An 11,870-nucleotide genomic window follows, 5' to 3' on the forward strand; every position below is an offset into this window, starting at 1 on the left:
TCAACTTTGTGGCCATCTTAGCAGCAGATTAATATGTTTTGCATAATGTGATATATCATGACTTTGCTTTCATATCACCAGGTTTAGTCCAACAGGTTAATTTGGAATCACGAGCTTTCAGAGCGCTGCTCCTTCATCAGGTGAGTGGTGAAAGAGCAGCGCTCACCTGATGAAGGAGCAGAGCTCCGAATGCTCGTGTTACCAAATAAACCTGTCGGACTTTAACCTGGTGCTGTGAGACTTCTTATCTGCCCACCCCAGTCCAACGCCGGCATCTCCACATCTTGCTTTCATATTAGCCACACACTGCGAGCAATATCATGGGGTTACTTTTTATTTATTTATTAGTCACAAGTAGGCTTACATTCACACTGCAAAGAAGTTACTGTGAAAATCCCCTAGTCGCCACATTCCGGCGCCTGTTTGGGACAAAGAACAAAGAACAAAGAACACCACAGCACAGGAACAGGCCTTTCGTCCTACCAAGCCTGCGCCAATCACGTTGTCCTCACTAGGGGTGACACGGTAGCACAGTGGTTAGCACTGCTGCCTCACAGCTCCAGGGACCTGGGTTCGATTCCTGGCTTGGGTCACTGTCTGTGTGGAGTTTGCACATTCTCCTCGTGTCTGCGTGGGTTTCTTCCGGGTGCTCCGGTTTCCTCCCACGGTCCAAAATGTGCGGGTTAGGTTGATTGGCCATGCTAAAATTGCCCCTTAGTGTCCTGAGATGCGTAGGTTAGAGGGATTAGCGGGTAAATGTGTAGGGATATGGGGGTAGGGCCTGGGTGGGATTGTAGTCGGTGCAGACTCGATGGGCCAAATGGCCTTTTCCTGCACTGTAGGGTTTCTATGATTCTAGACCAACCGCCTGTATCCCTCTAGTCCCCATCATTGAAAGAGAATTTAGCATGGCCAATCCACCTAACCTGCACATCTTTGAACTACTCGTAAACATACAAGTCTTGCACATAACTTGGCAGTTACATTGATTGATCACAGCACATTGCAATGCAGAGTCACACAAACATGGAATTCTCCCTGGTTTAGTACTGGATGTGTGTTAACCAATCTCAATTGAGAGAGAAGTGGAAGTGATGCTATTTGCCTCAAGGCTAATGGGTTAAAGAGAGGAGAGATCAGTCAGTGCTAACACTCCTGATTGTTCTCCAATAGTCACTGCTGTACATGCAGTATTTCTGTGGATGCTATACAAGGATAATCAAGGGCAGAGTTAACTCAAGAAGCAATGCTTAAACAATCATGCTAAGATTAGTGTTACAGCAGCACGGTGGCACAGTGGTTAGCATTGCTGCCTCTCGGTGCCAGGGACCTGGGTTTGATTGTGACCTTGGGTGACTGTGTGGAGTTTGCACCATGGTGTCTGCAGGGGTTTCCTCCCACAGTCCAAAGATGTGCAGGTTAGGTGCTTTGGCCATGCTAAATGCAAGGGGTTACAGGGATAGGGTGGAGGAATGGGCCTGGGTGGGATGCTGTTTCTGGGGGTCGGTGCAGACTCGATGGACCAGATGGCCCCTTTCTTCACGGTAGGGATTCAATGGGGGTAAGTGAGGATTCCCCAGTTTTAATATCGTCGCAAAGAACGAGATTGTGTATTGAATCTGGATATAGTGAGAAGAATGGATGTGTGGGCTGCTGCGTTAGCTCAGAAAGACCGAGAGAGGAAAATGTAAAGAACTGAAACGGGTGCTCCGGTTTCCTCCCACAGTCCAAAGATGTGCAGGTTTGATGGATTGGCCATGTTAAATTGCCCCTTAGTGTCCAAAGATGTGTAGGTTACAGGGATTAGTGGGGGGTTTTGGGAATTGGATGGGCCTGGGTGAGAGACTCTGTCAGAGAGTCAGTGCAGATTTGATGGCCTCCTTCTGCACTGCAGGAATTCTATTCTGTGAATGAAGCAAGGAATGACAAAAGCAATTAGAATGGTGGGGTGGGTGGAGGGGGGGGGGGGGGAAGCGGTGGTGGGGGGGGAGATTACAGTTTAGAGGGATCACCTCTCAAAATGATGGTTCAGTGGTAGCACTCCTGATTTCAAAGGTCGTGGGTTCAAGTCCCACTTCAGGAGGCTGAGCACAAATATTTAGGCTGATGCTCGAGTGAGGGGACACTGCACTGTCAGAGGTACTCTTTCTGCTGACACTGTGCAGTGAGTCTGCCCTCTGATGTAGACAAACAAGCCCATGGCACAATTTTGAAGTGAACAAGGTCATGGTCCTCAGCGCCCTGGTCAACATTCATCCCTAACTCAACATCACAAAAACAGATGACCTGGTCATTGTCACATTGCTGTTGTGGGGGTTAGTTGCTGTGTGTGTCTTACAATGACTGCACTACACAACTAAAGCACTTAGTGTAGTGAATCCCCACAGTGCAGAAGGAGACCATTTGACCTATCAAATCTGCACCGACTCTCTGACAGAGCATCTCATCCAATTCCCGAACCCTCCCGCTAATCCCTTTAACCTACACATCTTGGGACACTAAGGGGCAATTTAGCATGGCCAATCCACCTAGTCTGCACGTCTTTGGACTGTGGGAGGAAACCGGAGCACCCGTTTTAGTTTTTCATATCCTGAGATTATGAAAGGTTCCATATCAATGTAAATCTTTTGTGTTTACTTGTATCCTACCCAGGAGTGTGAATGCGGCTTTTAAAAGTTGCTTCATGGATATTGGAGCAGGATTTACGTCTTGGGAGGATTTGATTGTCCTTCACTTTTAAGTCTGCACACATAAGTACCAGAGAGTTTCTCATGTGTCTCTGGAGTGGAGGCCAGCCTGAACGAGTACTTTCACAGCAGGAGCAGAGAATTAGCTTTAAACAAGTATTCTCTCACTGACATGATAGTCAGAGGTGTTAGTTTATCAATGCTTTATGCATTGCATAGGATTCATTTGTGACTGACTTAACAGAGGAATTAATCAACGTAAAGCAAATGTTTCCATTAAAAAACTGGACAGAGAAATTTCACACAAGCACTAATGTCTCAGGAGCTTACTGCTGGATGTCTTGTAACCTTCTCAATAGTTAGAATCAATCAGCTTTCCTTCAATCCTGATTCACTCAATGGGTAATTCTCAAAAAGGGAGCATGCAATATGTGTAGGAAATATAATCTTTAAGATTTATTCAGACTTTACATATCAGCAAATGTGTATTCTAGATAAAAAAAGAGACTTACACCTTAAGGACAACAAGAAACACCACTTTACATTCAATTAATTTGTTGAAGTGGGGTTACTGCTAGAGGAAACACAACAGGGTGACTCCACAGACAGCAATGTTGGGAACATGAGAGAAATCCCTGTTCTTCATAGCATGGTGAGGCACGGTGGCACGGTGGTTAGCACTGCTGCCTCATAGCGCAGGGACCCGTGTTCGATTCCTGGCTTGGGTCACTGTCTGTGCAGAGTTTGCACGTTCTCCCGTGTCTGTGTGGGTTTCCTTCGGGTGCCCCAGTTTCCTCCCACAGTCTGAAAGACGTGCTGGTTAGGTACATTGGCCGTGCTAAATTCTCCTTCAGCGTACCCGAACAAGCACCGGAGTGTGGCGACTAGGGGATTTTCACAGTAACTTCATTGCAGTGTTACTGTGCGCCTGCTTGTGATTGATAAATAAACTTTAAACATAGGAACTAGGGGCAGGAGGAGGCCCTTCGAGCCTGCTCTGCCATTTATTATGACCAACTCAATAACCTGATCTCATCTTCCCCCATCCCCACCATCCCCTCCCCCCCCGTGCCCCATATCCTTTGGCCCAAGAGCTATATCTAACTCCTTCTTGAAAACATAAAAATATTTTGGCCTCAACTGCTTTCTATAGTAGTGAATTCCACAGGCCGTCCACTCTGGGTGAAGAAATTTCTCCTCATCTCAGTCCTAAAAAGTTTACCCTCCGTATCCTCAGATTGTGACCCCTAGTTCTGAACACCTCCACTATAAGGAACACCATAGAACATAGAAAGCCACAGCACAAACAGGCCCTTCGGCCCACAAGTTGCGCCGATCACATCCCCACCTCTAGGCCTATCTATAGCCCTCAATCCCATTAAATCCCATGTACTCATCCAGAAGTCTCTTAAAAGACCCCAACGAGTTTGCCTCCACCACCACCGACGTCAGCCGATTCCACTCACCCACCACCCTCTGAGTGAAAAACTTACCCCTGACATCTCCTCTGTACCTACCCCCCAGCACCTTAAACCTGTGTCCTCTCGTAGCAACCATTTCAGCCCTTGGAAATAGCCTCTGAGAGTCTACCCTATCCAGACCTCTCAACATCTTGTAAACCTCTATCAGGTCACCTCTCATCCTTCGTCTCTCCAGGGAGAAGAGACCAAGCTCCCTCAACCTATCCTCATAAGGCATGCCCCCCAATCCAGGCAACATCCTTGTAAATCTCCTCTGCACCCTTTCAATGGCTTCAACATATTTCCTGTAATGAGGTGACCAGAACTGCGCGCAGTACTCCAAGTGGGGTCTAACCAGGGTCCTATAAAGCTGCAGCATTATCTCCCGACTCCTAAACTCAATCCCTCGATTAATGAAGGCCAGTACACCGTACGCCTTCTTGACCGCATCCTCCACCTGCGAGGCCGATTTAAGAGTCCTATGGACCCAGACCCCAAGGTCCTTCTGATCCTCTACACTGCTAAGAATGGTACCCTTCATATTATACTGCTGCTTCATCCCATTGGATCTGCCAAAATGGATCACCACACACTTATCCGGGTTGAAGTCCATCTGCCACTTCTCCGCCCAGTCTTGCATTCTATCTATGTCTCGCTGCAACTTCTGACATCCCTCCAAACTATCCACAACACCACCTACCTTGGTGTCGTCAGCAAACTTACCAACCCATCCCTCCACTTCCTCATCCAGGCCATTTATGAAAATGACAAACAGCAAGGGTCCCAGAACAGATCCTTGGGGCACTCCACTGGTCACTGACCTCCATGCAGAGAAAGACCCCTCCACAGCCACTCTCTGCCTTCTGCAGGCAAGCCAGTTCTGGATCCACAAGGCAACAGCCCCTTGGATCCCATGCCCTCTCACTTTCTCAAGAAGTCTTGCATGGGGGACCTTATCGACCTTATCGAACGCCTTTCTGCATCTACCCTGTCCAGCAATGTTAGAATGTTAGAAACATAGAAACATAGAAAACTACAGCACAAAACAGGCCCTTTGGCCCCACAAGTTGTGCCGAACATATCCCTACCTTTTAGGCCTACCTATAACCCTCCATCCTATTAAGTCCCATGTACTCATCCAGGAGTCTCTTAAAAGACCCTATTGAGTTTGCCTCCACCACCACTGACGGCAGCCGATTCCACTCGCCCACCACCCTCTGTGTGAAAAACTTCCCCGTAACATTTCCCCTGTACCTACCCCCCAGCACCTTAAACCTGTGTCCTCTCGTAGCAGCCATTTCCACCCTGGAAAAATGCCTCTGAGAGTCCACCCGATCTATGCCTCTCAACATCTTACATACCTCTATTAGGTCTCCTCTCATCCTATGTCTCTCCAAGGAGAAAAGACCGAGCTCCCTCAGCCTATCTTCATAAGGCATGCCACTCAATCCAGGCAACATCCTTGTAAATCTCCTCTGCACCCTTTCAATCTTTTCCACATCCTTCCTGTAATGAGGCGACCAGAACTGAGCACAGTACTCCAAGTTATAGGTTTCTATAAGGATTATAGGAGCATGGGAATAGGAATTGGCAATTTAGTTCAGCATGCCTCCATATTCAGGCTGATCTGTGACTTAACACCATATCATAGAATCATAGAGTCCTACAGTGCAGAAGGAGGCCATTTGGCCCATTGTGTCTGCACCAACTACCATCCCACCCAGGCCCTCTTCCTGTAACCCCACATATTTACCCTGCTAATCCCCCGACACTAAGGGACAATTTAGCATGGCGTATCCACCTAACCTGCACATCTTTGGACTGTGGGAGGAAACCGGAGCACCCAGAGGAAACACACGCAGACATGGGGAGAACATGCAAGCGCCACACAGACAGTTACCCGAGGCCAGAATCGAACCTGGGTCCCTAGCGCTGTGAGGCAGCAGTGCTAACCACTGTGCCACCGTGTTGCCCATATACACGCCTTTGTCCCATATCTCTTGTTTTCTTTGGCTAACAGCAATCAATCAATCTCAGTTTTAAAATTAACAATCGATCTATCAAAAATTGCTGTTTAGGGAAAGAATCATGCACTGACCTAAGTGTTTTCTAATTTCATTCCTGAAGGGACCAGCTGTAAGTTTTAGACCCTGCACCCAAGTCTTAGACCCTCCCTCACCAGTGGAAACAATTTCTCCCAATCTATTTGTTCCCTTAAAATCTTCAATATTTTACTTCCATTCTAAATTCCAGGGAATATGAGCCTAGTTTGTTTAATTTCTCCCCGTAAAGTATTCCATGGAGCACAGGTAACATTCCAATAAATCTACGCCTCTTTCTCTCCAAGGCCATTAAGGCATGGTACCCAGGACAGCTCGTGATACTTCAGGTATCCAAAGATGTGCGGGTTAGGTTGATTGGCCAGGTTAAAAATTGCCCCTTAGAGTCTTGAGATGCGTAGGTTAGAGGGATTAGCGGGTAAAATATGTGGGGTCAGGGCCTGGGTGGGATTGTGGTCGGTGCAGACTCGATGGGCCGAATGGCCTCCTTCTGCACTGTGGGGTTTCTATGGTTTCTATGGTTAAGGTGTGGCCTGAACCAGATCCTTCATCTGAACCACACTGACAAGCGGATAGAGCTTTAGTTGAATATCTTAGTGAAATGATAACCGCTCCAATTGCAGCGTCCTTGCTCACTGCTGCAAGTGAGTTTATGTGGCCCAAATCCCATGGGGCGGGGCAGTGAGATAGGGATCAGCAATCTTTTGCCCCAGAAGCAAACTGACTTTAATTGGCTTGCAAATAACATTTCAACAAATCTACTGCGGTCATCTCCTGCTGTCACCTGGAGTTTCATAGCATCCCTACAGTGCAGAAGAGGCCATTCAGCCCATTGAATCTGCACCTACTCTGTGACAAAGTATTTTACCCAGGCCCTCTCCCCCGTCCTATCCCCATAACCCCACACATTTACCATGGCTACTCCACCTGACCCACACATCTTGGGAGACCGAGGGGCAATTGACCACGGCCAATCCACCTAACTGCACATCATTTTTAGGATCTTTTTAATCTCAGAAGAAAAAGAAAGACTCGCAACTTTCACAAGCACCAGTTGTCCCAAAGCACTTTGCAACCAATCATTGCAGCAATGTACGAAAGGCGGCGGCTAATTTGTACACAGCAAGATCCCACAAACAGCAATGATAATTCCGGTCCATCTTCATAGGATCCCTATAGTGCAGAAGGAAACTATTCGGCCCATCGGGCCTGCACCGACCACAATCCCACCCAGGCCCGATTCCTGTAACCCTGCATATTTACTATGCTAATCCCCTTCACACAAAGGGGCAATTTAGCATGGCCAATCAACTTAACCCGCACATCTTTGGACTGTGGGAGGAAACTGGAGCACCTGGAGGAAACCCACACAGACACGGGGAGAATGTGCAAACTTCATGGGTGGCATGGTGGCACAGTGGTTAGCACTGCTGCCTCGCAGTGCCAGGTATACGGGTTCGATTCCTGGCTCGGGTCACTGTCTGTGTGGAGTTTGCACAGCGGGGGAGAGGGGGTGGCTAGCTAGGTTAAATGCATGGCGTTAGGGGGATAGGGCCTGGGTGGGATTGTGATCAGTGCAGACTCAATGGGCCAAATGGCCTCCCTCTGCACCATAGGATTCTATGATTCAATTCACACAGACAGTGGCCCGAAGCCAGAACTGAACCCGGGTCCCTAGCGCTGTGAGGCAGCAGTACGAACCACTGTGCCACCGTGTGATGTTGATTGAGGGATAAATATTGGCCAGGACAGCAGCTCTAAGAACAAAGAACAGTACAGCACTGGAAACAGGCCCTTCGGCCCTCCAAGCCTGTGCCGCTCCTTGGTCCAACTAGACCAATTGTTTGTATCCCTCCATTCCCAGGCTGCTCATGTGACTATCCAGGTAAGTCTTAAATGATGCCAGCGTGTCTGCCTCCACCACCCTACTTGGCAGCGCATTCCAGGCCCCCACCACCCTCTGTGTAAAAAACATCCCTCTAATATCTGAGTTATACTTCGCCCCTCTCACCTTGAGCCCGTGACCCCTCGTGAACGTCACTTCTGATCTGGGAAAAAGCTTCCCACCGTTCACCCTATCTATCCCCTTCATAATCTTGTACACCTCTATTAGATCTCCCCTCATTCTCCTTCTTTCCAGGGAGAACAACCCCAGTTTACCCAATCTCTCCTCATAGCTAAGACCCTCCATACCAGGCAACATCCTGGTAAACCTTCTCTGCACTCTCTCTAACGCCTCCACGTCCTTCTGGTAGTGCGGCGACCAGAACTGGATGCAGTATTCCAAATGTGGCCTAACCAGCGTTCTATACAGCTGCAACATCAGACTCTACTTCAACATAGCTTGGGTGGATGGAGCTATTACAAGGGGGCATAACTATAGGGTTCATGGTGGGAGATATAGGAAGGATATGGGGGCTGAAGGGTGGATCAGGGGGCTGAAGGGTGGATCAGTAAATTTGCTGATGACACCAAGATTGGTGGAGTAGTGGATGAGGTGGAGGGCTGTTGTAGGCTGCAAAGAGACATAGATAGGATGCAAAGCTGGGCTGAAAAATGGCAAATGGAGTTTAACCCTGATAAATGTGAGGTGATTCATTTTGGTAGGACTAATTTAAATGTGGATTACAGGGTCAAAGGTAGGGTTCTGAAGACTGTGGAGGAACAGAGAGATCTTGGGGTCCATATCCACAGATCTCTAAATGTTGCCACTCAAGTGGATAGAGCTGTGAAGAAGGCCTGCAGTGTGTTAGCTTTTATTAACAGGGGGTTGGAGTTTAAGAGCCGTGGGGTTATGCTGCAACTGTACAGGACCTTGGTGAGACCACATTTGGAATATTGTGTGCAGTTCTGGTCACCTCACTATAAGAAGGATGTGGAAGCGCTGGAAAGAGTGCAGAGGAGATTTACCAGGATGCTGCCTGGTTTGGAGGGTAGGTCTTATGAGGAAAGGTTGAGGGAGCTAGGGCTGTTCTCTCTGGAGTGGAGGAGTCTGAGGGGAGACTTAATAGAGGTTTATAAAATGATGAAGGGGATAGATAGAGTGAACGTTCAAAGACTATTTCCTCGGGTGGATGGAGCTATTACAAGGGGGCATAACTAGAGGGTTCGTGGTGGGAGATATAGGAAGGATATCAGAGGTAGGTTCTTTACGCAGAGAGTGGTTGGGGTGTGGAATGGACTGCCTGCAGTGATAGTGGAGTCAGACACTTTAGGAACATTTAAGCGGTTATTGGATAGGCACATGGAGCACACCAGGATGATAGGGAGTGGGATAGCTTGGTCTTGGTTTCAGATAAAGCTCGGCACAAGATCGTGGGCCGAAGGGCCTGTTCTGTGCTGTACTGTTCTATGTTCTATAGTGTTGTGGTATTATTTACATCCACCTGAGAGACAAATGGAGCCTCGATTTAATGTTTCACCCAAAAGTTGGCAACACTGACTGTGTAGCCCTCCTTCGGTACGGCATTGAAGTGTCAACCTAGATATGACTTTGACTCCACAACCTCTGAGTCAGAGTACACCCGCGAAACCAAAGCCAACACGCAGATTGTTATCAACTTTCTCTTGGGAATTAAAGTTGCACCTAGCAAAGATATTTGAAGGAACAATCAAACACACGGCCTGTTTTAAAAACGAACTCAAAGTAGCCTTCAGATTTATGTACAGTGGTGTTCTTACTCACCGTCCTCCATTCGCAGTGACGTACTGGTGGTAGTGTTCTGTTTGAGCCGGCCAGTAATGCTCTGTCTGGTTGTGCCAGTACAACATGGCGAATTTCCAGGCTGGGAAAGTTTCAAGGGGTGAGCAGCAGTGTGCTGGGTGTCGGAGGGAGCTGGAAACTGAGCACCTGCCCTTCCTGTCCTTATATTCTGCAGGCAGTAGCTGGCGGGAGGGAAATGGGTGGAAAGTTCTGCGCAGCAATTTACATGCAAATAGAGGAGAAACAGCCCCCTCTGGCACTGCATTAAAACACCATTTCAGGTGAATGATCAGTCCACGCCCTGTGAAAACCTGGCCACCGGCCCAAAACATTGCTGCAACAGTTTGACTCCAACTAGAAACAAGAACGTTTTTGGTACGGGTTTTTGCAAAGGAATATACTTTCCTCATGCCACAAATCTTCTATTGATTTTCTGTTCATTGCATCCCATTTTATTTCACGAGTTTACAACTTGTTGCTGGCATCTATTGGCAAAAAAACACAACTCTTTTGTTTTGTTTGATGTGCTGCCTGTTACTTCACAGGGCAGCTGAACTGTTTAAAGTCAATTGCCTAATGCATCCACTAAAACCATGGGGGAAAAAATGTCAAGAGTTCTTTAAAGATTTTGTCACTCATTTCGAGATGGAGCATTTGAGCTATTTAGGAAAGATTGGATAGGCTTGGATTTGCTTTCTCTGGAGCAGAGAAAAAAGTAAAGTTTATCTGTTAGTCACAAGTAAGGCTTACATTAACACTGCAATGAAGTTACTGTGAAATTCCCCTGGTCGCCACAGTCTGGCATCTGTTCAGGTCAATGCATCTAACCAGCACGTCTTCCAGAATGTGGGAGGAAACCGGAGCAGCCGGAGGAAACACACGCAGACACGGGGAGAACATGCAGACCCCATACAGACAGTGATCCAAGCTGGGAATCGAACCCAGGTCTGTGAAGCAGCAGTGCTGACCACTGTGCTACCGTGAAGGCAAAGGGAGTGACGATTGAGGTGTATCGGATTCTGAGGGCTATGGACAGGGTGAACAGGGAGCAGTTGTTCCCCTTGGTTGAGGGGTCAATCACGAGGGGGCAGAGTTTTAGGTTGAGGGGCAGGAGATTCAGAGGGGAATTGAGAGAAACACAATTCACTCAGTGGGTAGTGGGAATCGGGAATGCGCTGCCTGGGAAGGTAGTGGAGGCTGGAAACCTTACAAGCTTTAAAAAATATTTGGATGAGCACTTGAAATATCAACATTCAAGGAAAAAGGACAAATGCTGGAAAATGGAATGAGAGCCATAGAGTCATACAATGCAGATAAGTCCCTTTGGCCCATCGACTGTTGATGTCAACCTACTTGTGTCGCTCATAAATAAACTTTTCCCATGGTACTGCACTGAAGCATTGGTTTACGTGCTCAGAGCTTAGAGGGGATTCTAACCCTCTGGCAAACCTTTACCTACATAGATCTCCCACTGTGCCAGCAGGGTTAGAATCCCCTCTAAGCTCTGAGCATATAAACCAATGCTTCAGCGCACTACCAAGGGAAAAGTTTATTCATTAGTGAAACAACTTTGACATTAACACTGGAGAGAGAGATGATAATGAGTTGTGTGTTCAAAGTAGTTTAAAAAAAAAGTTTATTTATTAGTGTCACAAGTTTGGTGGCACGGTGGCACGGTGATTAGCACTGCTGCCTCACAGCGCCAGGGACCCGGGTTCGATTCCCGGCTTGGGTCACTGTGTGGAGTTTGCACGTTCTCCCCGTGTCTGTGTGGGTTTCCTCCAGGTGCTCCAGTTTCCTCCCACAGTCTGAAAGATGTGCTGGTTAGGTGCATTGACCTGAACAGGTGCCGGAGTGTGGCGATTAGGGGATTTAGACAGTAACTTCATTGTGGTGTTAATGTAAGCCTTACTTGTGACTAATAAATATACTTTACTTTACTTTTTAAGCTTACATTAAC

At 47.6% G+C, this 11,870-nt stretch overlaps 1 protein-coding gene across 1 annotated transcript in view; it reads right to left on the minus strand.

Moving 5' to 3' along the window:
• Positions 1–9,978, minus strand: part of LOC144500744 (transcription factor CP2-like protein 1) — a 59,437-nt gene extending 49,459 nt beyond the window's left edge. Inside the window, exon 1 of the mRNA XM_078224138.1 lies at positions 9,893–9,978. Coding sequence (XP_078080264.1) covers positions 9,893–9,978 — 86 coding nt within the window. The remainder of the gene's footprint in view (positions 1–9,892) is intronic.
• Positions 9,979–11,870: the final 1,892 nt, after the last annotated feature.

Source organism: Mustelus asterias, chromosome 11 (genome assembly GCF_964213995.1).
Source record: "Mustelus asterias chromosome 11, sMusAst1.hap1.1, whole genome shotgun sequence".
NCBI classification, from domain to species: Eukaryota; Metazoa; Chordata; class Chondrichthyes; order Carcharhiniformes; family Triakidae; genus Mustelus; species Mustelus asterias.